The following is a 26,478-nucleotide window of genomic DNA, read 5'->3' on the forward strand; positions in this document are numbered from 1 at the left end:
ACACGCCCTTCTTCACCACACTCCCCCTCACACGCCCTTCTTCACCACACTCCCCCTCACATGCCCTTCTTCACCACACCAGAATCCCCTAACTTGAATCATAACTCTTACTTTCTAATATTTTTTTTAGTTTACGTATATATATTGACGTATTCTTTGTTCTATTTTCTGTACATGACCTGAGGGCAGCCATCTTCCCTGAGCTGCTCTTACAGCATTAAGAGAATTGCTTTACAGCAGTCACATTGTGGCTCATTGTCCGAAGTTGGTCATTGACTTGTATGAAGAGAGGGCACAGCAGCAGATTGTGAGATCTCCAACACACTTTATTCATCAGGATATACAGTGCTAACAGACATTTCTATAGTAGATAGTTATGGGCATGCTCTGTGACCTGTGCAGGGACCGGGAATGGGACCATCACCTATAGATTCTTATGGGAGTGTTGTGGACAGGCGGGGGTGAAGCTGTGACCATCAGCCATAGACTTCAACAGACAAGTGTTGTGGGCATGCTCTGTGCAGGGAAAGGTAAGAGGGAAGCTGCGACCATCACCTATAGAATTCTATGAGGGAGTGTTGTGGGCATGCTCTGTGCAGGGAAGGAGATATGACCATCACCTATAGACTTCTATAAGAATGCGGGGAATGATTTAAGGAAAGCTGTGACTATCACCTATTTTTGATTCTCTATTTTCTGTCCTCAAGTTTGAGTTTCTTACAACTGAAGGTTTGTAACAGTTGAATCCTTTTTATAGTAGGACAAAATTCTAATCCTAGTTTGTTACAATGTATCAGTGCAGGTAAATGTATCAGTTTTGAGATCAGGGTGTTTATATTATGAGTACGGTCTACGCTGGATACAGATGCAACAAACCCTCAGCTGTGAATAGTAGGATTTTGTGAGTTGTGCACCAGGTATAGCATACAGGTAGCCCATAGTCTCCTGCTGTCATCTCCCAGAATGCACTTCTCCTACTATAAACAGATGTAAGGTTGGAGCTTCATCAGATCTGGTAGTGTTTGGAGGATATTAGCGGCAGTGACAGATTTGTTCATAGCTGTGAGTATTGGTGGTGCCATGGGGGACCTCCGCACAGTCACTCCTGGGTGTAGTGTTTGGCCTCGGAGACTTGTTTGCCATTGCTTGTTTCGATCGTCTTCACCAGGAGAACTTTCTTGGCGATCGGGGTGTTTCTTGGCGCAGAAGAAGTTTTCCCATCAAAGTTCAACATATTGGCTGCAGAAGTGACAGTATCACACATATAAATGGCTTAGATACAAAGGCTAAGAACACTGTATCACATGCATTGATATTAAGATCAAACAGAATAACATGGAAGGACAAGCACAGGAATATGAGGACACAATAGGATAAAATACTCACCCAACTTATCTATAGCGCTGACCTGAGAACTGGAGGGATGGTTCTGCAATCTGAAAGGAAACACCATCTTAGTGAGTGCAGCTCTGGAGTATAATACAGGATGTAACTCAGGATCAGTACAGGATAAGTAATGTCATGTATGTACACAGTGACTGCACCAGCAGCAGATAGTGAGTGCATCTCTGGAGCTCGTTACATCGTTAAGCTCTGTCTGTTGCTGTGAGAGGCTGTGTGCTGCTGCTGCTCTGAGCTCCAGGCAGGTTCCATCTCCACCTGGGGCCTGCTCTCTCCCTTCCCAGGGAGGGGGTGGGTTTCCAGGCATGAGCCAGAGCGGCAAGCCCCAGGCTCCTGCTTCCCGGTCTAGGCCGGCGGGGGGCAGGGGTAGCCAGCTACCGGCCAGCGCTATGGAGGACTCAGGGGTGAGACGTACCACCAGAAGTCGTAGTAATACGGCTCCTGCTCCCCCTGAGTCTAGTGTTAAGAAAAAGACCCAGAAGCTGGACGTCCATGATGGTGCGGGTGGGAGCGGTCCTTCCGGGGCTGGAGCCATGAAGCGGAGTGCTCACAGAGGTAAGGCTGACCATGCGGGGGGAGGCTGGGCGGTGCAGGGGCCCCGGGAGTCTTTGTCCACCTATGCCTCCCGGGTCCAGAGCCACCTCTGTGAGTACGAAGAGGCGACCAAGACCATCCGAAGGCTCCGGGAGGAGCTGCGTTGTGCCCGCGCCAGGGCGAACACAGCGCCAAAGAAACGCAAAATGGAAATAAATGGAGAGATTAATCGCCTGAAAGCTGAGATTGATAAATTGACAAAAAGAAAGACCTTTATTTGTGAGAACAGTGGGCCGTTTAAGGAAAAACTTATTAATGATGATAGATTTGCTCAAATGGCTGATAACAGAGAGCAAAGGCTGATGGGGTTGCAGCCTGTGAGCCAGGTGGAGGAGGAGGATGATGATGATGATAACGAGCAGCAGTTCCCACCTGGCGGCCTGCAGGAAGATCAGCAGGCCTCGTGCAGTGGGCCCCCTGCAGGACAGCCAGCAGTAACACCTCGCTCGGGGGAGGACAGTGACACCGGCAGCCAGGGAGGGGCGCTCATGGCGGAAATCCGGCTGCTCGAGTCCCCAGTGCGCATGGAGAACTTTTCTTTTGCTGATGAACTCCCAGAGGAAGCCGCTGGGGGGAGCAGCCGGAGGAAAAGTAAGAAGACCAGGCCAAAGCAGCAAGAAGAGGTACGTTTCATCTTTACCCCCCTCCCTGTACACCCCCCCGGGCAAAGCGCAGGGTCAGCTCACTGTGCAAGCCCTGCTACCCAAACCCCCCCGAGTTCTGCTGTGGACCCGGTGCAAAGGTGCAGGGAGATTACAGGTGTGACATCTGATGTGGCGATGGGCTCCGTCTCTGTTTGTGGTAACAGTGGGGGAGCAGGGGAGGCATCGGCCGCAAGGCCGGACAGTCAGGGCGGCTCGGATGTGGCGATACGATCAAAATCCAGTGCTGTGGTGCGTCCCCCGCTGGGAGGGGGGGATAGCCCGGCACTGGTGGCAGCTTCCGGTGCCTCGGCGCCTCTTCATGCTGTTGCCGCTGATCACTTAGTTGAGGGGCGGCGGCAGTGTGGAGGGGTTGCTGAGGCTGAGGGCTCCGGACCTCCCAGACAAAAAGTGTTATTCTGTGTTGGTGTTGGGGATAATGTGAATTCTACGGAAATTGGAGATCAGCGGCGCCTCACACCGGCTAAAGAACAGCGGCGAATGTTACCAAGTCCCAGGAGAAGTAAAATAACATCTGCTACCGATGATGCGGAGGGCACAAGTGTGACAAGAGTTGTGGTCCCCTCTGGGCGATGCTCTGCGGGGGGACCCCCGTCCCTTGTGCCCGAAGATGCGGAGGTGGTCATGTCCCCTGATGTTGTTGCTGGTCCAGCCAGTGTGAATGTTGTCAGTAATGTTGTGGTGGCTAGTGAGAATGGTGTCAGTAATGTTGTGGTGGCTGGTGTGAATGGTGTGAGTGGTGCAGAACCGTTACCAGTTATCGGGGTGAGTGATGGAGGGACTGATGGAGCGGCTGAAAGTAACATGGAGGTGGGTGGTGTTAATGTGGTGGGTACAGGGGTTGGTCCGGTTGCTCCCCCAGTGGCGGCCCCTATTAAGAGCTATGCCAGTGTCGCTGCTGGGGGAAGTAGGGGTCCATCATCCTCGTCTCTGGGCTCTGGGGACGGCTTTTTGCAACGGCACCTCCTGCGGGCCTTACAGAAAGGTGAAAGGACGATCAATGTAGCGGGGCAGGAGGTTGATTTGTCATTTTGGATAGAGAGGCACGGCCTGTCTGCCTTCCGAGAGCAAAGAGGCAGGGAGACACCATGGTCGCTCCCGACAACCGGGCCGGGTGCTAACCGTAGGAATGTGGTCCGTCTTCGGTGGCGTGGCAGTGATGTGTGTCCCCCACGGGCACGGGTAGTTGAGCTGCTGCTGAAGATGGACTTCAAGGCGGCTGACATCTTTGCCTTGATCCATCCCTATGGCACATCTGAGTTTGATGTCAGCTTTGTTCGGCCGGAGGGGCTTGAGCTCTTCTGGTCCAACTATGAGCTGAGATACAACGAGCCCGAGTGGCGGGACTTTGCTGTGCAAGCAGTGTCCCGCCAGAGCGAACTCAAGAAAGTGACCGTTCTTACCCGTAACGAATCACTATCTTGCTTTGACATCATGACCTGGATAAATCGTTATGGAGAGGTGCTAGGATTACCAGAAAAAAATCGTGACGAGTTTGGTATCTGGTCAGGGGCCTGGACCTTCATGGTGAAGTTGAGGCGTTCAGGTAACTCAGTCGCCCACATCCCTTCATCAGCCTTCCTGGGGAGGGATCGGATCCTGATCTTCTACCGGGGGCAGCCTAAGCTGTGTCACAGGTGCGGTGACCCCACACATTTCAGCGCAAACTGCACCGTGCAGAAGTGTGCGTTGTGTGGGGGTGTCGGCCATCTCGCTGCATCCTGTACAGGGCAGATTAGGTGTAACCTGTGTGGTGATCTCGGTCACCCATACAGTCGTTGTCCTCTTTCCTTCGCTAATGCGGGCTCAGCCTCAGCGGATGAAAGCCATGAGGCTGAATCTGCTGGGGAGGGGACTAGCAGAGGCGGAGGAATGGAGGGGCCAGGGAAGAAAGACAGGAAAAAGACGCCTGCCCAGCTAAGGCGTCTAGAGAAGCGTCAACAGGAGAGAGAGCGGGGGGAGTCTCGGGCTGCTGGGACAACCTCTGGCGCTCTCCTGGAGACCACACCTGTCGCTGAGGCCCCAGGGGATGATGTACTGGATGAGGAGGTCAGGAGGATTGAGAGAGAGGAAGGTGCCACGTCCTCAGATTCCTCCCATTATGAGAGTATGGACGAGGATAATAGGGCGTGGCTAGAGGAAAAGCGTAAGCGTGGCGCCAAAAAGAAGAAAAAGGGTAAAAAGAAGGGAGGTGTAAGATCTCCTCCCTCCCTGACTAAGGTACCCAAGGAAGGTGCAACCGACCCCCCGCTGCTCGAACTTTCAAATCGATTCCTGGCCCTGGATGGAGCCTCTCCTGCCGATGGAGGGGCTGAGGGTGAAGGGCCAGAGGTGGCGGAGGGGCCTGCAGGAGGTGCCGAGTCTCCCCCTGGGGAGTCAGGGTCCTCAGGAGGGGAGACTGGCCCAGAATCTGGAGACGAGGATGAGGGGGCAGGTCCTGGTTCTGCCCCTGAAGAATCAGAGGTGAGGGAGATGGACACCACAATATGTCTAAAAAGGGGGTGTTCATTTCCCGAGGGTGGTGGTAAGATGGGTAAAAAGAAAGCCGTCTAACTCAATCACTTATGATGGCGGCACCCACTCCGTTGACGCTGGCGTCCATTAATGTCGCCAGCATTAAGTCTGATGCGGCTAGATTTGCGGCCTTTGATTTTCTCGGCCGCGTTGAAGCCGACATTTTATTTTTGCAGGAGACCAGGCTGCCAGATTTGGCGGCCGTGTTTAAAGCTAAGAGGGAATGGAGACACGGGCCTTCCCATTGGTCTCTTGCGGCCGAGCCGTATAGCGGAGTGGCGGTCCTTTTTACCGCACCGGTAGAATGCCGACGAGTTATTGAGTTAGAAATGGGGAGGTGCCTGATCCTGGATGTCCTCATGAAGGGACAAGAACTTCGCCTAATTAACATCTATGGTCCCCAGTCCAAGTGGGACAGGAAGTGTCTCTTTATGAGGATCAAGCCCTACCTTTTTACAAGTCGGCAGGTGGTCTTTGGAGGGGACTTCAATGCTGTCACGAGGTCCCAGGATAGGGGAGGTTCCAGAGACAAGCTGACTTATGATAGCGTCGCTCTTAATAACATAGCTAGTGAGGCTCGCCTGGTGGATGTCCACATCCGGCACACCCCAGGCCACGCGGGGTTCACCTATTATAGGGGTAGCTGTAGGTCTAGAATAGACAGGTTTTATTTAAAGGAGGAAGCCATTTCTTCAGCAGTGTCCGTTGTTGAGGTGGAGTTCTCCGACCACTGTTTAATTTTGTTTTCTCTGAATGTTACAGAGACCCCCCGGATGGGAAGAGGCTACTGGAAGCTCAATTCGTCTCTCCTGGAAGAAGCGGAGATCAGACAATCCTTTGAGGACTTTCTTCAGAGCCAGGTACCATTGCTGGGCCTTTGTAGCAGTAAGTCAGAGTGGTGGGAGATGCTCAAGAAAAGGGTGGCGAGATTCTTCCGCCAGCTCTCGAGCCTCAGGAGCCTGGACAGGTACCGCCTGTATCAGGGCCTGAGGAGGAAACTCGAGCATCTCGTCTCGACTGGAGGTAGTCGTGATGACATCTCCAGAGTGAAATCCTTGCTGAAGAGGTGTCAGTACGATAGACACGCATCTTTGGTTTTTGAGAGGGATTACGGGAAATACCGCTCGCCCGACCCTTACAGAAACTGCAAGATGTCAGTGAATGGTAAAGTTGTCACGGGACTGGTTGACAGTACGGGATCCCTGAAAAGGTCCAGATCAGGGATTCTGGAGGTCGTCAGATCCTTCTACTCGCACCTCTTGGGCAGGAAGGATCTAGATCGGGATGTGATGTCGGCTTTCCTGGCTGAAACTGTCCCTGAGCCAGGAGTAGACCCCTCTCTTGATATTTTGACAGAGATGATCAGGGAAGAGGAAGTCAGCCTGGCGATTGAAGGGCTCGCCCTCAAGAAATCGCCAGGTCCAGATGGCTTAACATCTGAGTTTTATAAGACCTTTAAGGACGCCTTGGTTCCCCTCTTGACCGAGGTATATAATGAGTGTCTTTCCTCGGGCGCTCTGCCGAAGTCAATGAGGAGGTCTGCCCTGATCATTTTGTCAAAGGGTAAGGACCGATCTCGTGTTGAGAACTGGCGTCCCATAGCGCTTCTCAATACGGACAGAAAGGTTTTGGCAAAGGTGCTGTTTAATCGGCTGGTGCAGTTTGCACCCCGGCTCCTTTCGGGGACCCAGCACTGCTCTGTTCCAGGCCGCAGTACATTTAGTGCTGTGCTTTGTGTTCGGGAGGCAGTGGAGCAGGGCAGGGCTGGTAACTGGAAGGGGTACTTGCTGTCCTTGGATCAGGCAAAAGCATTTGATCGGGTTGACCACGAGTACCTCTGGTCTGTCCTTCTGAGGTATGGCCTGCCGGGGGAGTTTGTCAATTGGCTAAAGGTTTTGTACGCAGGGGCAGAGAGTTTCCCACTTGTGAACGGTTGGATTGGCCGCTCTTTTGAGGTTGGGTCTGGTGTTCGCCAGGGTTGTCCTCTGAGCCCACTTTTATACGTGTTCGCGATTGACCCATTCCTTAGGAGGGTTGATCGTGGGCCGTTGGTGGGAGTCGGGATGGATCGGGCAGCACCGGAAGCCACTCTTAGAGTGGTAGCGTATGCTGATGATGTCACCCTTTTCGTGTCCTCGGGAGGGGAGGCGCAATGGGTGATGTCAGAGGTTGACCGCTACTCAGAGGCTTCTGGGTCCAAGATCAACCGGGATAAGTGTGAGAGTCTCTGGCTGGGAGAGGGGGATCCAGGCTTTGATCTCCCGGACACTCTTCCAGGGCCCCAAGACTCTGCCAAAGTTCTCGGCATCGAATTCGGCCAGGGGGATTACCCCATGCAAAACTGGGACGGCAGGCTTAAGATCGCCGCTCAGAAGGTGGACCAGTGGAAGGGTTGGTCTTTGACCCTCAGGGAAAGGGTGAACCTGATTAAAACTTACCTGCTCCCGTTGCTGATTTATCTGGGCAGTGTGTGCATGTTGCCAGAACCCCTCTGGACTCGGGTCTACAGTCTGTTCTTCCAGCTGTTATGGGGGAATAGGCTGAACCTAATCAAGAGGGAGGTTACCTACCGCACGAGGAGACAAGGAGGGTTGTGTATGGTCAACCCTGTGGTGTTCCTAGTGAATACCTTTCTTAAGATCAATGTTGCAAACCTCTGGAAAGAGAGGGCTCCTCCGTGGGTATACTCCTGCAGGGGATGGTTTCGGCCTTTCTTCCAGGAATGGGAGACAGGAGGACAAGTGAAGGATCTCCGTACACCGCATGGGCATCTTCCGGCTTACGCTACCCCGGTTCTGAAGGTGATTCGCCGGTGGGGTCTGGGAATGTGGGAGATCAGGACCTCGTCGAGGAAAATCCTTGACAAAAGGGTTCTGTTGACCCATTTCCAGAAGCCTCTGGCCCTCAGGGATTGCCCAAGTCGGGATCTTGGGGTGGGTTTGAGTTTATTGAATTCCATCAGGATCCCCTTGAAGTTTTGGGACGTGACTTGGCGCTGCTTCCATGGAAAGCTGTGTGTGAGGGACAATCTGAAGTGTAGGAGCTCTGAGGAAAGGGGTTGTCCCCGGGAGGAGTGCGGTGGCCTGCTGGAGAGCATGGACCACTTCCTGCTTCAGTGCCCCTTTAACACAGAGGTGTACAGCCGGGTGGGCGCTTCCATCCATTGGCCCGGGTTGGCCGGTCTCTCCTATGCGGAGTGGGCCTATGGAGCATTCAGAGGCCTGGGTGGCCGGGACCGATGCACGTTATTCCTAGTCAGTCTAGCGGTCAGGTACCACACGTGGAACGCACGGTGCTTAGTTTCGACGCAGCGTAAAATCCTCCCGGTGGATGAGGTGGTTAGGAACATTCTGGGTGACCTGGTGAAGGTGCGCTCTCTGGAGTATGAGAGGCTGGGCACGGGGAGGGCCTCTCTCCTTTGGAGGGGGTTCTCCTTTAGTGTCCCTTAGTCTGTCATCTCCGCTCCTGGTGTTGGGCTGAAGCTGCACAGTAGATTTTTGTTTTGTGTTCTGAGGTTATAGAGATGTAGGGGCTTGCAGGCGCCGAACCTGGGCTTTATGTGGTTTGTATTTATGTTGTTCAGGTTTTATTTGTATTCTGTTTTCTTTATGTTATGTTGTAATCAGTGTATATATTGTATATAGTGGGGTTTGGGACATAGTGTTAGGTTGGGAGGGGGGTGATGGTGGTGGGATTTTGGGATTTATGAACTGACCTTGGACTCTATGACCCTGGGCACTGGTCTGGACTACTTAACGCAAACTTTGGACGTTAGACCAGTGTCTGGGGGGAAGGGGAGGGTGCGGGCGAGGGATCTAGTTTAGTGTAGTGTTATGTGTATTATGTGTTTGCTATTATATATTTATATTTATTAAAAAAAAAAAAAAAAATGGGTGTGGGATGTGATCTGTGTGGGGTGGTTTGTTATTAGAGGGTGTGGGGTGGGTTTATGTATATTTATAGTCATTTATGTTTATTTGTGGGTGTGGCTTGTCTTATTGTTTATTGGTTTGGTTGAGGATGTGACAATCGGTTGGGTGGGGGTTGTGATATTTGGTGTTTATTTATTTTTGGTGTATTTTAAATTATTGTTTTTGCTAGGAGTGAATGTGGCTGGACCAGCAGGTAAGACATTGTATATATTTTGTATATATTATATTTTATGTTTGGTTTGTATTGTTATGTTTTTTATTTTTATATAAAATAAAAGATCTACAGGATGTAACTCAGGATCAGTACAGGATAAGTAATGTCATGTATATACACAGTGACTGCACCAGCAGCAGAATAGTTCGTGCTGACTCATTTTGCTGTGAGCTACTGACGGGTGTGGTTGTGTGCTGCTGAGCTCCTGCACCACCTGGAGCAATCTCCATCCACCCAGGACTGCTCTCTCCTCCCCAGGGAGGGAGTGGGTTACTGGGATGAGTGAGCCAGGAAAGTCCCAGGCTCCTGTCTCCCGGACCAGGCCGGCGGGGGGCAGGAGAAGCCAGATACCGGCCAAAGCGGAGGGGGTAAGAAGATCTGCCCGGAGCCAAGGACGCAGCGATGTGACCTCGGCTGCCACCCCCAAGACCCAGGGAAGCCGCAAGGTCTCCGGAACACAAAAGATCAAGGCAAGTGACATCAGCCTAAGTGCTCCTCCTGGAAAGCTGGGTGTATGTGCGGGAAAGCTGGGTGGTTCAGCTGGAAAGCTGGGTGCTCACGGAGGTGTGGAAAAGGCATGGGGAGATCTAAAAACCCGGGAGTCTGCTACCATCTATGGCTCCCGGATTGCTGAGCACCTCCGTGAGTACGAGGAAGCCGGAAAAGCGCTGAGGAGGCTCCAGGAGGAGATAAGGGAGACCTTGGCCCTAGCGGGGGTGGCCACTAAGAAGAAGAAACCTGATCTTCTTATCACCATCAACAGGCTTAAAGCCGAGGTCACCGCTCTGGAGGAGAAGCGTCGGCTTATCCGTGACAACAGCGGTCCGTTCCGGGAAAAGCTGGAGAACGACATGAGGTTTGAAGAAATGCGCCAGGATAAGCTGAGAAAGCTGAAGGGGCTTGAGATCCAGGCGGATGATGGCGATGATGAGGAGGATGAGGAAGACCTGCCGTGTCCGTCTGGTGGCCTGCGCCAACACCAGCAGGCCTCGCACGACAGGCTGCCTGCGGAGCAAGCGCCATTACCATCAGGCTGCGGCTCTGCCAACCTGGAGGAGGAAAGTGATGGCAGCGGTCAGGGAGGGGCGCTAATGGCTCAAATACGTCAGCTTGAGTCCCCAGTTCACCTCCAGAACTTTTCCTTCGGCGATGATATGCCAGATGACGACCTAAAGAGAAAGAAGAGAGCCAAGAAGATCAAGGCGTCTCAGGAGGTGAATCTGGTGTTTCGTCCCCTCCCTGTTTCCTCCGGGCGGGCAGCAGTGCCAGCCTGTCGTGTAGGCCCCGTTACCCAGCCCAGCACGAATCCTGCAGTGGACTCGGTGCCAGGGTGCGGGGAGAGTGCAAAGCCACGTTCCATCATGGCGCAGAGCACCAGCCTTGTTTGTAGTAGCAAGGATGGTGCAGGGAAGGCATCGGCTGAAAGGCCGGACAGTGAGGGCGATCCAGCAGGTCCTGGTACTGTGCGCTGCCCCCCAGTGGGAGGGGGGGGTGGCCCGGTGCCAGAGACGGTGGCTCCTGTGGCCCCTAGCGCTGTGGCTGCATCTAGCTCCGGTGAGCAGCGGCAGTGTGATGGGGCTGCTGGGGCTTGTGGTGCAGCGCCTCCCAATCGTCCTGTGCAGCCTGTGGGAAAGGGCACAGGGAAAGTGTTATTTTGTATTGGTGCATCTGACCCTGGAGATGACCATAAGAGACTGTCCGGAGTTAATAAAGACAAGAGGCCTCTTGCATCCAGCGAGCAGCGAAAAACTACTGGACAACAAGGGGTTAATGCCAATGAGGCAGAGGGCAAAAGTAAGATCGGGGTTGGAGCTGCCTCTTCTCAGGCTGTATCAGCTATGGAGGTGGCTCTACCCCCAGTGTCCAGTGACGCCGAGGCAACCCCAGGTCCTCCTGGCCCAGCTGGTGTGAGTGATGCAAGGAAGCGAGGCAGTGATGCAAGGAAGCGAGGCAGTAATGTACATAGTGTGGTGAATGTGGGGGTGGTGAATGGTGATGGGGGGGATCCTGGTAGGAGTGCTGATCCATCTGCACCCCCAGTGGTGGCCGCTCCCATAAGGAGCTATGCGGGTGTCACCGCTGGGGCAAGTGGGGTTGACTCCTTGTCTCCTGGCTCTGGGAACAGCGTTTTGCAAAGGCGTCTTCTGGAGGCTCTCAGGAGAGGGGAAAAGTCAATCAATGTAGAGGGGAGAGAGGTTGATCTGTCCTTCTGGACAGACAGGCATGGCCTGGCAGCCTTCCAAGAGAAAAGGGGGGGAGAGACTGTATGGTCTTTACCCACAACCGGGCCCGGAGCTTCCCGTAGGAATGTGGTTCGTCTTCGCTGGAGGGGCAGTGACGCATGCCCACCCAGGTCAAGGGTGGTGGAGCTCCTCCTGAAGATGAACTTTAGGGCTAGTGACATCTTTGCCCTGATACATCCTTATGGTACTCCGGAGTTCGATGTCAGCTTTGTTCGGCCGGAGGGCTTAGAGCTCTTCTGGTCGAATTATGAGCTGGCAAAGAACGAGCCCGCATGGCGAGACTTTGCTGTGCAAGCAGTGTCTCGCCAAAACACAGTCAAGAAAGTGACCGTTTTGACCCGTAACGAGTCACTTTCTTGCATGGACATCATGACTTGGCTGAGTCGTTATGGCGAAGTAGTTCAGGTACCTCAGAAAAACCGCGATGAATTTGGCATTTGGTCTGGAGCCTGGACCTTCATGATGAAGTTGAAGTGTTCAGGCGGCACAGTCGCCCACATTCCTTCTTCAGCCTTTCTTGGACGGGACAGAATCCTGATTTTCTACCAGGGGCAGCCGAAGGTCTGTCACAGGTGCGGTGACCCCACACACTTTAGCGCCAGCTGCCAAGTGCAGAAGTGCGCTTTGTGTGGTGGGCTAGGTCATCTCGCTGCATCCTGTAAGGACATTAGGTGTAACCTGTGTGGTGAGCTCGGTCACCCTTTCAGCCGTTGTCCTCGCTCCTTTGCCAATGCGGTTGTGACCCCAGTGGAGGAGAGCCATGTGGTTGCTTCTGCTGGGGAAGGTACCAGCAGAGGTGGAGGAGCTGAGGGGCCTGTGAAGAAAAGCAAGAATAAGTCACCTTCTCAGTTGAGGCGGCTTGAAGCCAGACAAAAAGGGAGAGAACTGGGGAAGCCTCAGGTTGCTGGGGTGACCCTTGGTCCTTCCTCAGAGGCTGATCATGCTACTGAGGCCCTGAGGGATGATGAGTTGGATGAGGAGGTCAGGAGGATGGAGCGCGAGAAAGGTGCCATGTCCTCCACGTCCTCCCATTATGAGAGTATGGATGAGGATAACAGGATTTGGCTAGAAAATAAGCGCAAGCAGAAAAAGAAAAAGCGCGGCGTATCTAAGGTACCTAAGGAAGGGAAAACTTCCTCCCCTCTGGTTGAGCTTTCCAACCGGTTCCTCACCCTCGATGAGATCGCCTCCTCGGAAGGAGGGGCTGAGGGTGGGGTTCTGGAGGTGGCGGCGGAGCAGCCTGCAGGGGGCGCCGAGTCTCTATCCTCTGGGGATGCTGGGTCCTCAGAGTGGGAGACTGACTCAGAGTCAGGAGACAAGGACGAAGGAGAGGGTGGTCCGGGTGGGTCCTTGGGGGCCAGTAATAACATGGACACCTCAATTTCGTTAAAAAGAAGCTGCCCCAATTCTGAAGGTAAAAGGGAAAAGGGATCATCCTCAGAGGACAGTAGAGGGAAGGGAGGTAGTAAGAAAAAAGCCGTCTAACTCAATCACTCATGATGGCGGCACCCACTCCGTTGACGCTGGCGTCCATTAATGTCGCCAGCATTAAGTCTGATGCGGCTAGATTTGCGGCCTTTGATTTTCTCGGCCGCGTTGAAGCCGACATTTTATTTTTGCAGGAGACCAGGCTGCCAGATTTGGCGGCCGTGTTTAAAGCTAAGAGGGAATGGAGACACGGGCCTTCCTATTGGTCTCTTGCGGCCGAGCCGTATAGCGGAGTGGCGGTCCTTTTTACCGCACCGGTAGAATGCCGACGAGTTATTGAGTTAGAAATGGGGAGGTGCCTGATCCTGGATGTCCTCATGAAGGGACAAGAACTTCGTCTTATTAACATCTATGGTCCCCAGTCCAAGTGGGACAGGAAGTGTCTCTTTATGAGGATCAAGCCCTACCTTTTTACAAGTCGGCAGGTGGTCTTTGGAGGGGACTTCAATGCTGTCACGAGGTCCCAGGATAGGGGAGGTTCCAGAGACAAGCTGACTTATGATAGCGTCGCTCTTAATAGCATAGCCAGTGAGGCTCGCCTGGTGGATGTCCACATCCGGCACACCCCAGGCCACGCGGGGTTCACCTATTATAGGGGTAGCTGCAGGTCTAGAATAGACAGGTTTTATTTAAAGGAGGAAGCCATTTCTTCAGCAGTGTCCGTTGTTGAGGTGGAGTTCTCCGACCACTGTTTAATTTTGTTTTCTCTGAATGTTACAGAGACCCCCCGGATGGGAAGAGGCTACTGGAAGCTCAATTCGTCTCTCCTGGAAGAAGCGAAGATCAGACAATCCTTTGAGGACTTTCTTCAGAGCCAGGTACCATTGCTGGGCCTTTGTAGCAGTAAGTCAGAGTGGTGGGAGATGCTCAAGAAAAGGGTGGCGAGATTCTTCCGCCAGCTCTCGAGCCTCAGGAGCCTGGACAGGTACCGCCTGTATCAGGGCCTGAGGAGGAAACTCGAGCATCTCGTCTCGACTGGAGGTAGTCGTGAGGACATCTCCAGAGTGAAATCCTTGCTGAAGAGGTGTCAGTACGATAGACACGCATCTTTGGTTTTTGAGAGGGATTACGGGAAATACCGCTCGCCCGACCCTTACAGAAACTGCAAGATGTCAGTGAATGGTAAAGTTGTCACAGGACTGGTTGACAGTACGGGATCCCTGAAAAGGTCCAGATCAGGGATTCTGGAGGTCGTCAGATCCTTCTACTCGCACCTCTTGGGCAGGAAGGATCTAGATCGGGATGTGATGTCGGCTTTCCTGGCTGAAACTGTCCCTGAGCCAGGAGTAGACCCCTCTCTTGATGTTTTGACAGAGATGATCAGGGAAGAGGAAGTCAGCCTGGCGATTGAAGGGCTCGCCCTCAAGAAATCGCCAGGTCCGGATGGCTTAACATCTGAGTTTTATAAAACCTTTAAGGACGCCTTGGTTCCCCTCTTGACTGAGGTATTCAATGAGTGTCTTTCCTCGGGCGCTCTGCCGAAGTCAATGAGGAGGTCTGCCCTGATCATTCTGTCAAAGGGTAAGGACCGATCTCGTATTGAGAACTGGCGTCCCATAGCGCTTCTCAATACGGACAGAAAGGTTTTGGCAAAGGTGCTGTTTAATCGGCTGGTGCAGTTTGCGCCCCGGCTCCTTTCGGGGACCCAGCACTGCTCTGTTCCAGGCCGCAGTACATTTAGTGCTGTGCTTTGTGTTCGGGAGGCAGTGGAGCAGGGCAGGGCTGGTAACTGGAAGGGGTACTTGCTGTCCTTGGATCAGGCAAAAGCGTTTGATCGGGTTAACCACGAGTACCTCTGGTCTGTCCTTCTGAGGTATGGCCTGCCGGGGGAGTTTGTCAATTGGCTTAAGGTTTTGTACACAGGGGCAGAGAGTTTCCCGCTTGTGAACGGTTGGATTGGCCGCTCTTTTGAGGTTGGGTCTGGTGTTCGCCAGGGTTGTCCTCTGAGCCCACTTTTATACGTGTTCGCGATTGACCCATTCCTTAGGAGGGTTGATCGTGGGCCGTTGGTGGGAGTCGGGATGGACCAGGCGGCATCGGAAGCCACTCTAAGGGTGGTAGCGTATGCCGATGATGTCACCGTTTTTGTGTCCTCGAGAGGGGAGGCGCAATGGGTGATGTCAGAGGTTGACCGCTACTCAGAGGCTTCTGGGTCCAAGATCAACCGGGATAAGTGTGAGAGTCTCTGGCTGGGAGAGGGGGATCCAGGGTTTGATCTCCCGGACACTCTTCCAGGGCCCCAAGATTCTGCCAAAGTTCTCGGCATCGAATTTGGCCAGGGGGATTACCCCATGCAAAACTGGGATGGCAGGCTTAAGATCGCCGCTCAGAAGGTGGACCAGTGGAAGGGTTGGTCTTTGACCCTCAGGGAAAGGGTGAACTTGATTAAAACTTACCTGCTCCCATTGCTGATATATCTGGGCAGTGTGTGCATGTTGCCAGAACCCCTCTGGACTCGGGTCTACAGTCTGTTCTTCCAGCTGTTATGGGGGAATAGGCTGAACCTAATCAAGAGGGAGGTTACTTACCGCACGAGGAGACAAGGAGGGTTGTGTATGGTCAACCCTGTGGTGTTCCTAGTGAATACCTTTCTTAAGATCAATATCGCAAACCTCTGGAAAGAGAGGGCTCCTCCGTGGGTATACTCCTGCAGGGGATGGTTTTGGCCTTTCTTCCAGGAATGGGAGACAGGAGGGCGAGTGAAGGATCTTCGTACACCGCATGGGCATCTTCCGGCTTATGCTACCCCGGTTCTGAAGGTGATTCGCCGGTGGGGTCTGGGAATGTGGGAGATCAGGACCATGTCAAGGAAAGTCCTTGACAAAAGGGTTCTGTTGACCCATTTCCAGAAGCCTCTGGCCCTCAGGGATTGCCCAAGTCGGGATCTGGGGGTGGGTTTAGGTCTTTTGAATTCCATCAGGATCCCCTTGAAGTTTTGGGACTTGACTTGGCGCTGCTTCCATGGAAAGCTGTGTGTGAGGGACAATCTGAAGTGTAGGAGCTCTGAGGAAAGGGGTTGTCCCCGGGAGGAGTGCGGTGGCCTGCTGGAGAGCATGGACCACTTCCTGCTTCAGTGCCCCTTTAACACAGAGGTGTACAACCGGGTGGGCGCTTCCATCCATTGGCCCGGGTTGGCCGGTCTCTCCTATGCGGAGTGGGCCTATGGAGCATTCAGAGGCCTGGGTGCCCGGGACCGCTGCACGTTATTCCTAGTCAGTCTAGTGGTCAGGTACCACACGTGGAACGCACGGTGTTTAGTATCGACGCAGCGTAAAATCCTCCCGGTGGATGAGGTGGTTAGGAACATTCTGGGTGACCTGGTGAAGGTGCGCTCTCTGGAGTATGAGAGGCTGGGCACGGGGAGGGCCTCTCTCCTTTGGAGGGGGTTCTCCTTTAGTGTCCCTTAGTCTGTCATCTCCACTCCTGGTGTTGGGGCTGATGCTGCACAGTAGATTTTTGTTTTGTTTCTGAGCATGTAGTGATGTGGGGCTTGCAGGCGCCGAACCTGGGCTTTATGTGGTTTGGTTTTGTTATGTTGATTTGTTTAATGTATTTGTATCTTGTGTACAGTGTGTATTTATTTATAGTTATATGTAGTTATAGTTCTTGTGTATATAGGCTGGTTGGTTTTGGGGTGTTGGTGTTAGGGTGTTAGGTTGGGAGGGGGGTGGACGGGATTTGGACTATACGATCCTGGGCACTGGTCTGGACTATATAGCGCAAACTTTGGACGTTAGACCAGTGTCTGGGGGGAGGGTGATGGGCGTGGGATTTAGTTAGTTATATTTAATGTTTTTATTTCCTGTTTTATGTCTTTTTTTTGTTGTGTATTCTTTAGTTATTTATGGGAAAAAAAAAAAATATATATATATATATAAAAAAAAAATTATTAAAAAAAAAAAAAAATTAGGTGGTGGGACTGTGTGAGGGTTTTGGTTGTTCTCATGCTGAGTATGTGGTGAGTGTGTGTGGCTGGGCCAGGAGGTTTTGTAAGTTTATTTTCGATTATATTTGTTGTAATTATTTTGCCAGAAGTTATGGCTTCATTTATGTTTATTGTTGTTATGTTTTTCATTTTTATATAAAATAAAAGATTTACAGGATGTAACTCAGGATCAATACAGGATAAGTAATGTCATGTATGTACACAGTGACTGCACCAGCAGCAGAATAGTGAATGCAGCTCTGGAGTATAATACAGGATGTAGCTCAGGATCAGTACAGGATAAGTAATGTCATGTATGTACACAGTGACTGCACCAGCAGCAGAATAGTGAGTGCAGCTCTGGGATATAATACAGGATGTAACTCAGGATCAGTACAGGATAAGTAATGTCATGTATGTACACAGTGACTGCACCGGCAGCAGAATAGTGAGTACAGCTCTGGGGTATAATACAGGATGTAACTCAGGATCAGTACAGGATAAGTAATGTCATGTATGTACACAGTGACTGCACCAGCAGCAGAATAGTGAGTGCAGCTCTGGAGTATAATACAGGATGTAACTCAGGATCAGTACAGGATAAGTAATGTCATGTATGTACACAGTGACTGCACCAGCAGCAGAATAGTGAGTGCAGCTCTGGGGTATAATACAGGATGTAACTCAGGATCAGTTCAGGATAAGTAATGTCATGTATGTACACAGTGACTGCACCGGCAGCAGAATAGTGAGTATAGCTCTGGGGTATAATACAGGATGTAACTCAGGATCAGTACAGGATAAGTAATGTCATGTATATACACAGTGACTGCACCAGCAGCAGAATAGTGAGTGCAGCTCTGGGGTATAATACAGGATGTAACTCAGGATCAATACAGGATAAGTAATGTCATGTATGTACACAGTGACTGCACCAGCAGCAGAATAGTGAGTGCAGCTCTGGAGTATAATACAGGATGTAGCTCAGGATCAGTACAGGATAAGTAATGTCATGTATGTACACAGTGACTGCACCAGCAGCAGAATAGTGAGTGCAGCTCTGGAGTATAATACAGGATGTAACTCAGGATCAGTACAGGATAAGTAATGTCATGTATGTACACAGTGACTGCACCAGCAGCAGAATAGTGAGTGCAGCTCTGGGGTATAATACAGGATGTAACTCAGGATCAGTTCAGGATAAGTAATGTCATGTATGTACACAGTGACTGCACCGGCAGCAGAATAGTGAGTATAGCTCTGGGGTATAATACAGGATGTAACTCAGGATCAGTACAGGATAAGTAATGTCATGTATGTACACAGTGACTGCGCCAGCAGCAGAATAGTGAGTGCAGCTCTGGAGTATAATACAGGATGTAACTCAGGATCAGTACAGGATAAGTAATGTCATGTATGTACACAGTGACTGCACCAGCAGCAGAATAGTGAGTATAGCTCTGGGGTATAATACAGGATGTAACTCAGGATCAGTACAGGATAAGTAATGTCATGTATGTACACAGTGACTGCACCAGCAGCAGATAGTGAGTGCATCTCTGGAGCTCGTTACCTCGTTAAGCTCTGTCTGTTGCTGTGAGAGGCTGTGTGCTGCTGCTGCTCTGAGCTCCAGGAATAATCCACCTCCACCTGGGGCCTGCTCTCTCCCTTCCCAGGGAGGGGGTGGGTTTCCAGGCATGAGCCAGAGCGGCAAGCCCCAGGCTCCTGCTTCCCGGGCCAGGCCGGCGGGGGGCAGGGGTAGCCAGCTACCGGCCAGCGCTATGGAGGACTCAGGGGTGAGACGTTCCACCAGGAGTCGCAGCAGTGTGACTCCTACCCCCCCTGAGTCTAGTATTAAGAGAAAGACCCAGAAGCTGGACGTCCATGATGGTGCGGGTGAGAGCGGTCCTTCCGGGGCTGGAGCCATGAAGCGGAGTGCTCACAGAGGTAAGGCTGACCATGCGGGGGGAGGCTGGGCGGTGCAGGGGCCCCGGGAGTCTTTGTCCACCTATGCCTCCCGGGTCCAGAGCCACCTCTGTGAGTATGAAGAGGCAAGTAAGACCATCAGGAGGCTCCGGGAGGAGCTGCGATGTGCCCGCGCTAGGGCGAACACCGCGCCAAAGAAGCGCAAAATGGAAATAAATGGAGAGATTAATCGCCTGAAAGCTGAAATTGATAAGTTGACAAAAAGAAAGACCTTTATTTGTGAGAACAGTGGGCCGTTTAAGGAAAAACTTATTAATGATGATAGATTTGCTCAAATGGCTGATAACAGAGAGCAAAGGCTGAAGGGGTTGCAGCCTGTGAGCCAGGTGGAGGAGGATGATGATGATGATGATAACGAGCAGCAGTTCCCACCTGGTGGCCTGCAGGAAGATCAGCAGGCCTCGTGCAGTGGGCCCCCTGCAGGACAGCCAGCAGTAACACCTCGCTCGGGGGAGGACAGTGACACCGGCAGCCAGGGAGGGGCGCTCATGGCGGAGATCCGGCTGCTCGAGTCTCCAGTGCGCATGGAGAACTTTTCTTTTGGTGACGAACTCCCAGAGGAAGCCGCTGGGGGGAGCAGCCGGAGGAAGAGTAAGAAGACCAGGCCAAAGCAGCAAGAAGAGGTAAGATTCATCTTTACCCCCCTCCCTGTACACCCCCCCCCGGGCAAAGCGCAGGGTCAGCTCACTGTGCAAGCCCTGCTACCCAAACCCCCCCGAGTTCTGCTGTGGACCCGGTGCAAAGGTGCAGGGAGATTACAGGTGTGACATCTGATGTGGCGATGGGCTCCGTCTTTGTTTGTGGTGACAGTGGGGGGGCAGGGGAGGCATCGGCCGCAAGGCCGGACAGTCAGGGCGGCTTGGCAGTGGCGATAACATCAAAATCCAGTGCTGTGGTGCATCCCCCAGTGGGAGGGGGGGATAGCCCGGCACTGGTGGCAGCTTCTGGTGCCTCGGCGCCTCTTCATGCTGTTGCCGCTGATCACTTAGTTGAGGGGCGGCGGCAGTGTGGAGGGGTCGCTGAGGCTGAGGGCTCTGGACCTCCCAGACAAAAAGTGTTATTCTGTGTTGGTGTTGGGGATAATGTGAATTCTACGGAAATTGGAGATCAGCGGCGCCTCACACCGGCTAAAGAACAGCGGCGAATGTTACCAAGCCCCAGGAGAAGTACCGATGATGCGGAGGGCACAAGTGTGACAAGAGTTGTGGTCCCCTCTGGGCGATGCTCTGCGGGGGGGCCCCCGTCCCTTGTGCCCGAAGATGCGGAGGTGGTCATGTCCCCTGATGTTGGTGCTGGTCCAGCATCTGAGTTTGATGTCAGCTTTGTTCGGCCGTAGGGGCTTGAGCTCTTCTGGTCCAACTATGAGCTGAGATACAACGAGCCCGAGTGGCGGGACTTTGCTGTGCAAGCAGTGTCCCGCCAGAGCGAACTCAAGAAATTGACCGTTCTTACCCGTAACGAATCACTATCATGACCTGGATGAATCTTTATGGAGAGGTGCTAGGATTACCGGAAAAAAATCGTGACGAGTATGGTATCTGGTCAGGGGCCTGGACCTTCATGGTGAAGTTGAGGCGTTCAGGTAACTCAGTCGCCCACATCCCTTCATCAGCCTTCGTGGGGAGGGATCGGATCCTGATCTTCTACCGGGGGCAGCCTAAGCTGTGTCACAGGTGCGGTGACCCCAAACATTTCAGCGCAAACTGCACCGTGCAGAAGTGTGCGTTGTGTGGGGGTGTCGGCCATCTCGCTGCATCCTGTACAGGGCAGATTAGGTGTAACCTGTGTGGTGATCTCGGTCACCCGTACAGTCGTTGTCCTCTTTCCTTCGCTAATGCAGGCTCAACCTCAGCGGATGAGAGCCATGAGGCTGAATCTGCTGGGGAGGGGACTAGCAGAGGCGGAGGAATGGAGGGGCCAGGGAAGAAAGACAGGAAAAGGATGCCTGCCCAGCTAAGGCGTCTAGAGAAGCGTCAACAGGAGAGAGAGCGGAGGGAGTCTCGGGCTGCTGGGACAACCTCTGGCGCTGTCCTGGAGACCACACCTGTCGCTGAGGCCCCAGGGGATGATGTACTGGATGAGGAGGTCAGGAGGATCGAGAGAGAGGAAGGTGCCACGTCCTCAGACTCCTCCCATTATGAGAGTATGGACGAGGATAATAGGGCGTGGCTAGAGGAAAAGCGTAAGCGTGGCGCCAAAAAGAAGAAAAAGAGTAAAAAGAAGGGAGGTGTAAGATCTTCTCCCTCCCTGACTAAGGTACCCAAGGAAGGTGCAACCAACCCCCCGCTGGTCGAACTTTCAAATCGATTCCTGGCCCTGGATGGAGCCTCTCCTGCCGATGGAGGGGCTGAGGGTGAAGGGCCAGAGGTGGCGGAGGGGCCTGCAGGGGGTGCCGAGTCTCCCCCTGGGGAGTCGGGGTCCTCAGGAGGGGAGACTGGCCCAGAGTCTGGAGACAAGGATGAGGAGGCAGGTCCTGGATCTGCCCCTGAAGCATCAGAGGTGCGGGAGATGGACACCACAATATGTCTAAAAAGGGGGTGTTCATTTCCCGAGGGTGGTGGTAAGATGGGTAAAAAGAAAGCCGTTTAACTCAATCACTCATGATGGAGGCACCCACTCCGTTGACGCTGGTGTCCATTAATGTCGCCAGCATTAAGTCTGATGCGGCTAGATTTGCGGCCTTTGATTTTCTCGGCCGTGTTGAAGCCGACATTTTATTTTTGCAGGAGACCAGGCTGCCAGATTTGGCGGCCGTGTTTAAAGCTAAGAGGGAATGGAGACACGGACCTTCCTATTGGTCTCTTGCGGCCGAGCCGTATAGCGGAGTGGCGGTCCTTTTTACCGCACCGGTAGAATGCCGACGAGTTATTGAGTTAGAAATGGGGAGGTGCCTGATCCTGGATGTCCTCATGAAGGGACAAGAACTTCGTCTTATTAACATCTATGGTCCCCAGTCCAAGTGGGACAGGAAGTGTCTCTTTATGAGGATCAAGCCCTACCTTTTTACAAGTCGGCAGGTGGTCTTTGGAGGGGACTTCAATGCTGTCACGAGGTCCCAGGATAGGGGAGGTTACAGAGACAAGCTGACTTATGATAGCGTCGCTCTTAATAGCATAGCCAGTGAGGCTCGCCTGGTGGATGTCCACATCCGGCACACCCCAGGCCACGTGGGGTTCACCTATTATAGGGGTAGCTGCAGGTCTAGAATAGACAGGTTTTTATTTCAAGGAGGAAGCCATTTCTTCACCAGTTTCTGTTGTTGAGGTGGAGTTCTCCGATCACTGTCTAATTTTGTTTTCTCTGAATGTTACAGAGAACCCCCGGATGGGAAGAGGCTACTGGAAGCTCAATTCGTCTCTCCTGGAAGAAGCGAAGATCAGACAATCCTTTGAGGACTTTCTTCAGAGCCAGGTACCATTGCTGGGCCTTTGTAGCAGTAAGTCAGAGTGGTGGGAGATGCTCAAGAAAAGGGTGGCGAGATTCTTCCGCCAGCTCTCGAGCCTCAGGAGCCTGGACAGGTACCGCCTGTATCAGGGCCTGAGGAGGAAACTCGAGCATCTCGTCTCGACTGGAGGTAGTCGTGAGGACATCTCCAGAGTGAAATCCTTGCTGAAGAGGTGTCAGTACGATAGACACGCATCTTTGGTTTTTGAGAGGGATTATGGGAAATACCGCTCACCGGACCCTTACAGAAACTGCAAGATGTCAGTGAATGGTAAAGTTGGTAAAGTTGTAACAGGACTGGTTGACAGTACGGGATCCCTGAAAAGGTCCAGATCGGGGATCCTGGAGGTCGTCAGATCCTTCTACTCACACCTCTTGGGCAGGAAGGATCTAGATCGGGATGTTATGTCGGCTTTCCTGGCTGAAACTGTCCCTGAGCCAGGAGCAGACCCCTCTCTTGATGTTTTGACAGAGATGATCAGGGAAGAGGAAGTCAGCCTGGCGATTGAAGGGCTCGCCCTCAAGAAATCACCGGGTCCAGATGGCTTAACATCTGAGTTTTATAAGACCTTTAAGGACGCCTTGATTCCCCTCTTGAATGAGGTATTCAATGAGTGTCTTTCCTCGGGCTCTCTGCCGAAGTCAATGAGGAGGTCAGCCCTGATCATCCTGTCAAAGGGTAAGGACCGATCTCGTATTGAGAACTGGCGTCCCATAGCGCTTCTCAATACGGACAGAAAGGTTTTGGCAAAGGTGCTGTTTAATCGGCTGGTGCAGTTTGCGCCCCGGCTCCTTTCGGGGACCCAGCACTGCTCTGTTCCAGGCCGCAGTACATTTAGTGCTGTTCTTTGTGTTCGGGAGGCAGTGGAGCAGGGCAGGGCTGGTAACTGGAAGGGGTACTTGCTGTCCTTGGATCAGGCAAAAGCGTTTGATCGGGTTAACCACGAGTACCTCTGGTCTGTCCTTCTGAGGTATGGCCTGCCGGGGGAGTTTGTCAATTGGCTGAAAGTTTTGTACGCAGGGGCAGAGAGTTTCCCGCTTGTGAACGGTTGGATTGGCCGCTCTTTTGAGGTCGGGTCTGGTGTTCGCCAGGGTTGTCCTCTGAGCCCACTACCGTACATGTTCGCGATTGACCCATTCCTTAGGAGGGTTTTTCGTGGGCCGTTGGTGGGAGTCGGGATGGATCGGGCAGAACCGGAAGCCACTCTAAGGGTGGTAGCATACGCTGATGATGTCACCATTTTCGTGTCCTCGAGAGGGGAGGCGCAATGGGTGATGTCAGAGGTTGACCGCTACTCAGAGGCTTCTGGGTCCAAGATGAACCGGGATAAGTGTGAGAGTCTCTGGATGGGAGAGGGGGATCCAGGCTTTGATCTCCCGGACACTCTTCCAGGGCCCAAGACTCTGCCAAAGTTCTCGTCATCGAATTTGGCCAGGGGGATTACCCCATGCAAAACTGGGACGGCAGGCTTAAGATCGCCGCTCAGAAGGTGGACCAGTGGAATGGTTGGTCTTTGACCCTCAGAGAAAGGGTTAATCTGATCAAAACTTACCTGCTCCCGTTGCTGATTTACCTGGGCAGTGTGTGCATGTTGCCAGAACCCCTCTGGACTCGGGTCTACAGTCTGTTCTTCCTACTGTTATGGGGGAATAGGCTGAACCTTATCAAGAGGGAGGTTACTTACCACACGAGGAGACAAGGAGGGTTGTGTATGGTCAACCCTGTGGTATTCCTAGTGAATACCTTTCTTAAGATCAATGTAGCAAACCTCTGGAAAGAGAGGGCTCCTCCGTGGGTATACTCCTGCAGGGGATGGTTTAGGCCTTTCTTCCAGGAATGGGAGACAGGAGGACAAGTGAAGGATCTCCGTACACCGCATGGGCATCTTCCGGCTTACGCTACCCCGGTTCTGAAGGTGATTCGCCGGTGGGGTCTGGGAATGTGGGAGATCAGGACCATGTCGAGGAAACTCCTTGACAAAAGGGTTCTGTTGACCCATTTCCAGAAGCCTCTGGCCCTCAGGGATTGCCCAAGTCGGGATCTGGGGGTGGGTTTGAGTTTGTTGAATTCCATCAGGATCCCCTTGAAGTTTTGGGACGTGACTTGGCGCTGCTTCCATGGAAAGCTGTGTGTGAGGGACAATCTGAAGTGTAGGAGCTCTGAAGAAAGGGGTTGTCCCCGGGAGGAGTGTGGTGGCCTGCTGGAGAGCATGGACCACTTCCTGCTTCAGTGCCCCTATAACACAGAGGTGTACAACCGGGTGGGCGCTTCCATCCATTGGCCCGGGTTGGCCGGTCTCTCCTATGCGGAGTGGGCCTATGGAGCATTCAGAGGCCTGGGTGGCCGGGACCGCTGCACGTTATTCCTAGTCAGTCTAGTGGTCAGGTACCACACGTGGAACGCACGGTGTTTAGTATCGACGCAGCGTAAAATCCTCCCGGTGGATGAGGTGGTTAGGAACATTCTGGGTGACCTGGTGAAGGTGCGCTCTCTGGAGTATGAGAGGCTGGGCACGGGGAGGGCCTCTCTCCTTTGGAGGGGGTTCTCCTTTAGTGTTCCTTAGTCTGTCATCTCCTCTCCTGGTGTTGGGCTGATGCTGCACAGTAGATTTTTGTTTTGTGTTCTGAGCATGTAGTGATGTTGGGGCTGCAGGCGCCGAACCTGGGCTTTATTTGGTTTGTATTGATGTTGTTTAGATTTTATTTGTATTCTGTTTTCTTTATGTTATGTTGTAAATACTGTATATATTGTATATAGTGGGGTTTGGGACACAGCGTTAGGTTGGGAGGGGGGTGATGGTGGTGGGACTTATGAACTGACCTTGGACACTGGTCTGGACTACTTAACGCAAACTTTGGACGTTAGACCAGTGTCTGGGGGGAAGGGGTGGGTGCGGGCGAGGGATTTAGTTTAGTGTAGTGTTATGTGTATTCTGTGTTTGTTATTATATATATTTGAAAAAAAAAAAATGGGTGTGGGGTGGTTTGTTATTAGAGGGTGTGGGGTGGGTTTATGTATATTTATGGTCATTTTTGTTTATTTGTGGGTGTGGCTTGTGTTTGTTTATTGGTTTGGTTTAGGATGTAATAATCGGTTGGGTGGGGGTTGTGGTAATTGGTGTTTATTCATTTTGGTGTATTGTAAGTTATTGTTTTTGCTAGGTATGAATGGGGCTGGACCAGCAGGTAAGATATTGTATATATTGTATATTATGATTGGTTTGTGTTGTTTTTTTACTTTTATATAAAATAAAAGATCTACAGGATGTAACTCAGGATCTGTACAGGATAAGTAATGTCATGTATGTACACAGTGACTGCACCAGCAGCAGAATAGTGAGTGCAGCTCTGGAGTATAATACAGGATGTAACTCAGGATCAGTACAGGATAAGTAATGTCATGTATGTACAGTGACTGCACCAGCAGCAGAATAGTGAGTGCAGCTCTGGGGTATAATACAGGATGTAACTCAGGATCAGTACAGGATAAGTAATGTCATGTATGTACAGTGACTGCACCAGCAGCAGAATAGTGAGTGCAGCTCTGGGGTATAATACAGGATGTAACTCAGGATCAGTACAGGATAAGTAATGTCATGTATGTACACAGTGACTGCACCAGCAGCAGAATAGTGAGTGCAGCTCTGGGGTATAATACAGGATGTAACTCAGGATCAGTACAGGATAAGTAATGTCATGTATGTACACAGTGACTGCACCAGCAGCAGAATAGTGAGTGCAGCTCTGGAATATAATACAGGATGTAACTCAGGATCAGTACAGGATAAGTAATGTCATGTATGTACACAGCGACTGCACCAGGAGCAGAATAGTGAGTGCAGCTCTGGAGTATAATACAGGATGTAACTCAGGATCAGTACAGGATAAGTAATGTCATGTATGTACACAGTGACTGCACCAGCAGCAGAATAGTGAGTGCAGCTCTGGAGTATAATACAGGATGTAACTCAGGATCAGTACAGGATAAGTAATGTCATGTATGTACAGTGACTGCACCAGCAGCAGAATAGTGAGTGCAGCTCTGGGGTATAATACAGGATGTAACTCAGGATCA

The 26,478-nt window shown here is 52.1% G+C and overlaps 1 protein-coding gene across 1 annotated transcript in view; it reads right to left on the reverse strand.

Annotated features, from left to right (window-relative positions):
- Positions 1 to 305: 305 nt before the first annotated feature.
- The window catches only part of LOC140075960 (keratin, type II cytoskeletal 8-like), a 48,118-nt gene continuing 21,945 nt past the window's right edge, over positions 306 to 26,478 (reverse strand). Inside the window, exons 8-9 of the mRNA XM_072122417.1 lie at positions 1,387 to 1,436; positions 306 to 1,239 (exon numbers count right to left, since the gene is read on the reverse strand). Coding sequence (XP_071978518.1) covers positions 1,100 to 1,239; positions 1,387 to 1,436 — 190 coding nt within the window. The 3' untranslated portion in view covers positions 306 to 1,099. The remainder of the gene's footprint in view (positions 1,240 to 1,386; positions 1,437 to 26,478) is intronic.

Source organism: Engystomops pustulosus, chromosome 8 (genome assembly GCF_040894005.1).
Source record: "Engystomops pustulosus chromosome 8, aEngPut4.maternal, whole genome shotgun sequence".
Lineage (NCBI taxonomy): Eukaryota > Metazoa > Chordata > Amphibia > Anura > Leptodactylidae > Engystomops > Engystomops pustulosus.